At 60.0% G+C, this 8,237-nt stretch overlaps 1 protein-coding gene across 1 annotated transcript; it reads right to left on the bottom strand.

The window, feature by feature from the left end:
- Window positions 1–1,025: 1,025 nt before the first annotated feature.
- RIMS3 (regulating synaptic membrane exocytosis 3) lies at window positions 1,026–6,726 on the bottom strand. Its single transcript, XM_014281796.3, has 6 exons — window positions 5,297–6,726; window positions 3,708–3,849; window positions 3,466–3,578; window positions 1,719–1,820; window positions 1,462–1,601; window positions 1,026–1,238 (listed from the first exon to the last, which is right to left on the bottom strand). The coding sequence occupies exons 1-6, from the start codon at window positions 5,514–5,516 to the stop codon at window positions 1,026–1,028; spliced, it is 930 nt and encodes a 309-aa protein (XP_014137271.1). The 5' UTR covers window positions 5,517–6,726.
- Window positions 6,727–8,237: the final 1,511 nt, after the last annotated feature.

The following is an 8,237-nucleotide window of genomic DNA, read 5'->3' as shown; positions in this document are numbered from 1 at the left end:
GGAAGGGGCTGGAAGGCAGACGATCAACCAGCATCACGGTATTCCTGCTCCGTCAGGTCACCTTCTCCTGACTTGAATTTTCACGTGAGGCATCACAGAGTTTGTATTTTGGGTCTTGCTTTGGCCGTGCAAGACCACGGTCAGTGGTGAAACACGAGGATAAGACCAGCGTATGCGTGGGTGAGGTGAGTACGCCTTTTTCTGTTCTCTCTTGCTTTGGCAATGTCACTGGTCACAGGCTACATGCTACCGAAAAAAAAAAAAAAAAAAAAAAAAAAAAGAAAAATGGCCACCAGAAGTGCTTGCTCAGTTCAGAAAACGGACAAATGGGAAGTGACTGGCAGATGTTTCCGGACAATCCGGAGTCTCTTCGATATTGCAGAGAGTGAGTGTGTTGTTAGCACGTGGCAAGCTACATAATAGAAGATGCTACATTCCTCGGAAAAAAAAAATATAATAGTGCTGAGTTGGATTTTTTCTGAGGTTTGTTTTTTGTTTTTTTTTCTTTGAAAAAGCTACCGTTTCCTCAGAGGCAAGGAAATGAAATCAAAGGAAAAGAAACCTCGTCGACACACTGCTGGCAGCGGCGCTGCATGAATCGGACCGAGATGCTCTCACCGGGTGGTCAGGAGAGAAACGCGTCGCTTCGATTCCTTTCCGACGGGGTGCTGGGACGAGGTGCGGTAACAGTCTCGGGATCGGTCGGCATTCGCAGCCCTCGGTCTGCCTCATGGGGAGGGGGGTGGGTTGTGGGGTGGTGGGGTTTTTTTGCTTCTCCTTCCCCCTGCCTCAAAACACACGGCCCTCGCTCCCTCTCCGACATCCCCCTCTGCGCACCGGGATGCGTGCTTGGGGAGGAGCGTGGAGAGCAGGTTTGTTTTGGGAAGGAGATTTAAAAAAAAAATAAAAAATAAAAAAAAGGGAGGGGGTGGGGGAAAGACAGGATATTTACAGCTATCCACTAACAGTTTTGGTAGGTCAGGACGTCTCCTTTCCCCTCCCAGCCTCTCCCACCGACCCACTGCCTACGGGCAGGAGGGACTGGTGGAGCTCTCCAGGGAGGACTGGGAGAGGCGGCGCGTTAGAGGTCCGATGCTGGAGTCGGCCAGCGAGGAGGTGGGGAAGAGTTTGTACCAGCCCGTGACTGCGCTGGAGAGATCGAGCTCCTCCAGGATGATCTGGGCCATCCCCATGAAGCACTTATGGTCCATGCGCCCGTAATCTCCCCAGACAATCACCTGCAGGGCAGAGAAGGCGTTAGGGGAGCTGCCCCGCTCTCCAGGTGGGAGTTTTGGGGAAAACTCGGCGAACCCAGCGTGCCTGGCCAGAAGGACCTTGCCACCATTGGGGTAGGGAGCCTGCGGTCTGAGGGACAGCAGTGAGGATGCTGCGTCTCGGTGCCCTGTCCATGCTCCCCTAATCCCTCCCTGTCCCCAGATATTCGTGCGGGGAGTGTGTCACCTGCAGGACTTTGCCCTGGGGGCTCTCCTCAAAGAGCAGAGGCTGCTGGTACGACGGGTCGCAGGTTTTCTTCACCACCTTGGTCTTCTTCTTGGCCAGGCAGATGCCGTTTTCCAACAGGTAAACTTTCACATAGGTGGCTGCGTTGGGAAACGGGTGAGAAGCACTTGGAGCAGGCTCCTGTGACAGTCCCAGCACGGCGCCTGGCCCCATCGCTCCCCCTCCATCCCCAGCCCCCTCCCTCCCCAGCCACCTACCAGGGATGGACTTGGAGCCCATCTTTGGAATAAGTCCCCTCGCCTGGATCACCTCCACCTCCAGCTGCCCGTTCCGGTCAGCCATGCCGACATGGACATCACCTAGATGAGGGATGAGACGTGCTCAGCACCCTCCCTGACAGCCACCTCCCCCCAGGGGTGGCCGCAGCCCTGCATCCTCACCAGCTCTCCCTTTTGGTGCTGCCAAAAAGCAGGTGGGAGATGTCACCTCCAGGGCTGGCAGCCCCGGCACTCCCACGCTGCTGCCCGCTCCCCACGCTCGCCCAGCACACTGAGCATCCTGCCACCTGGTGCGTGATTTATTGGGACTTTAGAGGAAGGACAAAGCCAAGGTGATGTGGAGGCATCTGGATCTGAGCAGCGAGGAGAGAACCAGGTGAGAACCTTCCTCCTCCCTGCCAGCTCCATCCCACAGCACCCTTGCAGGAGGATTTTTTCCCTCGTGATGGGAAAAGGGGCTGGGATTAACCGGGGCTGTGCCTTGGTCAGGCGATGCCCTCAGCCGGGGGGTGACAGGCGAGACCCTGACAAGAGCAGGAGAGGCTGGGGCAGGAGGTCAGTGGCTGAGCACCCCACCAGGGCCAGCACCCACCAGCCCCATCTCCCTGGGGTGCTTCACCAGGGTCTCCCCCACTCCCTGCAGAGGGAGAAAACGTGGCGGGGCACCTCTGGAGCTTGGTGTGAAGCTGTTCTCGCACTTACGCTGTCCTGCTCCTACGTACCTATGTCCCTTGGCCGGTGGGTCCCTGTCACTTGTGGCCTTGTGGCCCCGGGGGGGGAGTGGGGGGCGGGGGGAAGGGGCCACCTGACATCCCAGCGGGGTTTAATAGAAGCAAAACAAACCTGGATGTTCTCAAAACACACTTGGCATTTCAACAGCAAACGGGGGCCAATGCTGGGGGCTGTGCAAGGAACAAGCTGATGCCATGGGGGGGGGGGGGATGGCAGGATCCATAGGGATTCGGCATGGCAGGACCTCGCCCCAGGGGGAGCGGGTGGTGTCCCCTCCCAGGACAGATGGGCAAACCCAGAGGGGTCCAACTGCCCCCTTTCCCCTTCCCTTCCCTCCTACCGGGAGCTTATGTGGGGCCAGTGGGTCCCTGTGCTGCAGGAACTGGGGGGCCCTGGTTCCTGTGTCCCCCCCTGGGGCAGCTCTCCCCATTGCCGGCAGCTCCGGCCCCTTAGCGGGACACCAGGCAATCACCTTGGTGTGCCCTGGGCACAGCTGCGGACACGCTGCTGCTGGCTGGAAAAAAGCATGATTTTCTAAAGGCATTTTGGATTTAAAAGGGAAAACCGGACCAAAACGCCGTTTTGTTGGGTCTCGTCTCTCAGCGGGATGCTGGGAGGAGCTGGTGCACAGCAGAGGGGCAGGAGAGGCCTCGGGAAAAGGCAGAGCTGCTGCTTCCCCCCACGGGTGTCCTGCCCCAAGCCCTGCACGGGACATTCCCTCCCATCGCGCAGGCGGCAGCGGGAGCAGCAGGGGAAGGCCAGAGCATCTGCAAACCGTGCACCGAGCCGGCACGTGCTCAGCACAAGGGACACTGGCAGGATGGAGCCTGCCGCCCGAAGCCAGTGCCCTGGGGAGGAGCACGCAGCCCCCTTCCACCCCACAGCCCCTTCCCTCTGGCTGGAGCATCCTTCCGCAGTGCCCAGCCCCACGCCAGGCACGCACAGCGCTCGCTCTGTGGGGCTGGAGATGGCACCCAGCTCCCCGGGCACTCACCCATCGGTGGGGTGGCCAGTGTCTGCCGCCCCACCAGCTGGCCTGGCCCCAGCCCGTCGAGAAAGTCGCTGAATTGGCTCTCGGCACCCAGCCGGGTCGTGGGGAAGATGAACCTGTGCCGGGGAGAACAGAGACAGCAAAGGGCTTTTATGGAGCATCGGGCTGCCGGGTCTCAAGGGAGATCCCCCGGGAGCATGCGGAAGGTGCCCAGCCCCAGCTCCCGTCCCACCACGGTGCCTTACGTGCCGTCAGAGCTGTTGCTGTTGGTGCTGCCATCGGTGGACTCCCGGCTGCCTTGCCGGGTGACCCTGGTCCTCATCTCCACCGCAATGCCGGTCTCCGTGCTCCTCCGGATGTTGCTGCGCAGCTTTTTGGGGCCCCCCTCTGGAAGACGAGACAGGGGGTGAGCCTGGGAAGCGCTCGCTGCCCCCAGACCCTCCCATGGGACAGGCACCAAACCAGACAGAAGAGCCAGGGCGCTGTGCATGGCCAGAGCCTTCCCACGTGCTGCTCCCTGCCTTCCTTCGGTACGTTATTCATCGGGCAACCTTTCCCTGGGGATGGAGCCCTGCAGGACCCTGCACGGGCACGTATCCCAGTGCCACACACACTGTGCTGGAGAGCCATGGGATGCCCGCACCCCTGCCCTGTGTCCCAGCCCCAGCCCCCTGCAGCCCTCGCTCAGCACTGATGCCATCATGCCCTTGCATGGCTGAGAGCCCCACCTGCACCTTCAGCCGTCTCCCACATGCTGAGACCTGCAAGACTCAGCTCACAAATGCTGACACCATCCCAGCCCACTGCCTGGCCCATGCTGCTGCAGAGCCACATCCCAGCCTCCAAAATCCCCAGGGCACTGTCGACACATACCAATGTTCCCACACCACAGGGGACAGGCACCCCCAGTGCCACAAGCGGGCACAGCCCCAACATGGACTGATGTCTCCCTTTCTCCACGCAGTTACACCATCCCCACCGCCACGTGTCCCAGGTGGGGGCAGATGGCAGAAGGAGGAGTGTGGCATGAGCATCCACCCCTGGCATCACCAGCAGCCCTGGCATCACCGGCAGCCCTGCTCCGGCCACGTGAGCATGTGTGTGTCAGCACCGCGCCACGGATGCTCCTGGGGAGTCAGGTTTGTCCTGCTAATTCAGGGCTGCCTCAGTGGAAGCATTCCCTCGAGCCTGGCAGCCCCCCGCCCCGGCATGGATGCTGCATTGGCAGCCAGGAGGGTCCTGATCCTGCCATCCCCAGGTGTGGTTCTGCCTGGCTCCGGCACTTTTTGCTTGGCTTTTGGGGATAATTACGCCCCTTCAGAAACACCTCAGATGCACAGGGCTGGAGGGCTCCAAATTAACTTTTCCCAAATCACAAAATGCCAACGTGAACTAGAATAAAAAAGCAATAACTAGAGAAAAAGCCTGCACTAAAATGAGCTTTTTGCTTCCCCCGCCCTTTAAAAAGCTATTTTAAGCATTTAAATATTTCCCAGAGCCAGACCGTTTGACAAGTCCTTTCTCCAAGTTCCCTCCGTGCCCGCAGCTCTGCAGCCAGGACTGGCCGTTACTTTGGGGGGAGACACACCGAGGGCAGACCCCCCAGGCAGGCAGAGCTCCAGCAATGTCCCCACCTCTGGTCTGCAAATGGTTTTGGCACCTGGAGAAGCACCAGTGTGCCGGGGTGGGGGTGGGGGGTATTGACAATGGGCTTTTGTAGGTGTTTTCATCAGACACGGGTGGCTAGAGCATTGCTTTGGGCAGCCGGGAGCGTGCACCTCTCCTAAAAGCAAAGGGGTGAGCTGGGGGGGCTGGCAGCACCGGGGGGGCTCACCGGTCTGGTTGAGCTGCAGCGTGCTCTTGCTCCACTGGGACAATCCCACGATGGCCACCATCTTCGCACCCAGGCTGGAGCGCCTCTTCTTGCTGGCAGTGATGGTGACAGAGTCGGCGCTGCCCCGCGCACTCTTCTCGATGTTGTACATCTCACCGCTGATGCTGGAGCTACGGACGACATTCCTGGCCGCCGAGGAGCTGGCATCCCCGTTGAACATGGTCAGCCGCTCACGCGCTCGCCGGCCCCGGCTCTGCTGGGTGGGATCAGCTGCAGGGGGGAGGCAGGGGATGCGTCAAGGCCAGCCACGCTGGGCAGTGCCACTGGCCACGGCACTGCAGCCACACCCAGAGCAGCCCCACAGGGATGGACAGTCCCCCAAGGCACTTACAAACCATGAAATTCGGGCGGCACAACCCATCGGGACCATTTTTCCCCACCAGTGTGGGCAGGAGTTGGCACAGGCTGCGGTGAGAGAAGGGGTGCAGGACCCCCGTGCAGCTGAGTCATGGCGTGGGCCCTGCCAGCCCGAGCTCTGAGAGAGACCCACCGGTGGGCAGAGGGCTCTGTGTGTCCCCAACCTGCCTGGCTTGGGAGAAGGGGACCCCAAGGCTTAGGTACGGCCCCATCCACCCCTGCTGAAGGTGTCCAAAATTACAACCAGCAAAGTTCCTCCCGTGGGTCTCCTCCTCCGAGAGGCTGCAGCATCCCTACGTGCTGCTCCGCGTGTGCCTCTGCTCCACCCCGAGATAGCTGACTGCCACGGGGGCCGGATCCTGCCCCGGCCCACCAAACCACACCGGGCTGCTGCTGGGGTCCACCACGAAGCCTTGGCAGCAGACGGTGCTCAGAGGGATCCTGCAGATGTGCTGAGGTTCCCGGGGTGCCGGGGTGCCAGGGACCAGGGTGCCGGGGTGCCAGGGTGCTGGGGACCGGGGTGCTTGCTGGTGGCAGAGGCTGTGATGTGGCTGCCAGACCTCCCGCACAGCACAGCGGTTGCTGCCTTCCCTTCCCCATGAATATTTAAACTCCAGCGGGATGGGAGCATCCATCTTCCAAGGAAAGGTGAATTATTAACTCCAGGCCAAGTGAAGCCACTTTATGATAATGGATGGAGGCAGCGCCTGGAAAAATATTTCTCTTTCAAGGGAGAGAGATGGCTGCAAAAGTAGAGGATAAGTTATGGCTGGGAAGAGGGGAGTGGGGCAAGGGGGGGGCTTCTGCTGCCTGTTGCCATCAGGGGAGGGAGTTTTGCAGGGACACAGTTGGCCTGGGACCCAACAGGAGCCACGGGCTTGGCTCCAGCGCTGCTGAACTGAATTGATTTATCAATTACAGAAGGGATGCAAACAGGGGCAAGTGGGTGATTAGTCATTAATATCATTATTGAGCTCCCAGAGAGCAGCAGCCGTCCCATGTTTCCCTTCTGGCTGGTGTTTTCCTCCCCTGCTCTGCCCCTGGCTCCCTCGGGCGAGCGTGTGGTGACCCACTGCTTTCACCCCCACTCCTCACACCCAGCCACGCTCATCCCTGCGCAGGACCCCGGCATGGCCACGTGCATTCAGCAACATTTGGGGTGCAGCACGACCGTAGCACATGCTTCCCCTCGTGCACACACATGCACAAGGGATTTTTTCGCCTTTGCTGCTGAACAAACAGTTGCACGAAGGCCCAAGCCCCTTGGATAAAGCTGTGGGCATGGGGTGAGCACCGGCTCCAGAGCCACCCCGGCAGAGCCATGTGCCGGTGACAAATGATGCCAAATTCACAAGCTGAGACAGGCGAGAGCAGCCAGCAGCACTTGTCCTATACTGGCATCTGCTCGAGAGTGGGGTCGGTGCCGAGCTTTGGGATCCTTTGGGACCTTAGGGATGAGCATTTTCTGAACGCCACTTGCCACTCTCCAGGCACCCTCCAAGCTCCAAACCCGCTGCAGCTGCTTGCAGGGGCCAGGTTTTCTTTTAGGAAGCGCCTGCCACAAGTAATGGATCCCAACCGCCTCCCCAACCACTTCCCCAAGGCCCCCTCTGTTGCACGCCGCTCCCGTTCCCCATGCCTCAGTTTCCCCACCTGCAAACCTGACGTTAGACTGTGCCTAAACAAACACACATCCCTTTGCACGAGGGCTCAGCTGGGCACAGCACCCAGCTCGGGCCTCTCTACACAGCGTTACGGGCAAGAAAAGCTGTGCCACAGCCGAGCCCCGTTATTTGTACAGCCGGGAAAACACACCAGGCTCCTGGCTGCTGTTTTCCCCGCTCGATGCTTCAGTCACCCAGAGAGCACCCGGCTCTGGTGGAAGCAAATTAGATCAGGAGAGCACCGCGCTAATGGGATCATTTCCAATGCAACACACATAAAGATAATCCACCGCAAAAGAAGCGGAGCGCACGCTCCTCAGCCCAAAGGAAGGATTTTCTTTACCCTGCCTGTAATTTCACCCCTTATCCCTTTTCACAATCTGCTTCTGGCCTCTGTGGAGAGCGGGTGCCAAACAGGGCGATCAGGGAGGTGCCCAGCGCTCGCTGCTGAGAGCAGCTTGGCCGGAGAGCGTGCCCAAGCACCAGAGCCCACAGCGCCCACAGCTCCCACAGCCGAGGCGGCCTCAACACCACGACAGCATCCTCGGCAGGCACAGACGGCCCTGATGCTGCCTCTGCCCCCAGCTCCCGTTCCCCAGCAGTGGGTGGGGGATTCAGGGAATGGCACCAGGTTTCCCTGCACCTCCCACTCTGCATTTCATCTATTTTCTATACTGCAAAACACCTGGATTCCCAGAGCAAACAACCGCGACACTCCAGCAGCGGCTGGATCGCATGCAAGCCCCCTCCTTCCCTGCCATGGAAGCACGTCCCCGAGCCGTGGGGTGGGGGGCAGCGCCCGCAGCCCCCACCAGCGCTTACCGCTGTCACACTGCAACGACAACAACCACCGCGAGTGC

This window comes from Falco cherrug, chromosome 3 (assembly GCF_023634085.1).
Source record: "Falco cherrug isolate bFalChe1 chromosome 3, bFalChe1.pri, whole genome shotgun sequence".
NCBI lineage: Eukaryota > Metazoa > Chordata > Aves > Falconiformes > Falconidae > Falco > Falco cherrug.
This window is presented reverse-complemented; position numbering and strand designations above follow the sequence as displayed.

Coding starts and splice junctions, on each gene's coding strand:
- RIMS3 (XM_014281796.3), bottom strand. CDS start 5,516: ATGTTCAACGGGGATGCCAGCTCCTCGGCGGCCAGGAATGTCGTCCGT. Junction 3,850..5,296: donor GCTGCAGCTCAACCAGACCG/GTGAGCCCCCCC, acceptor CTCGTCTTCCAG/AGGGGGGCCCCAAAAAGCTG. Junction 3,579..3,707: donor AGCAACAGCTCTGACGGCAC/GTAAGGCACCGT, acceptor TCCCCGGCACAG/GTTCATCTTCCCCACGACCC.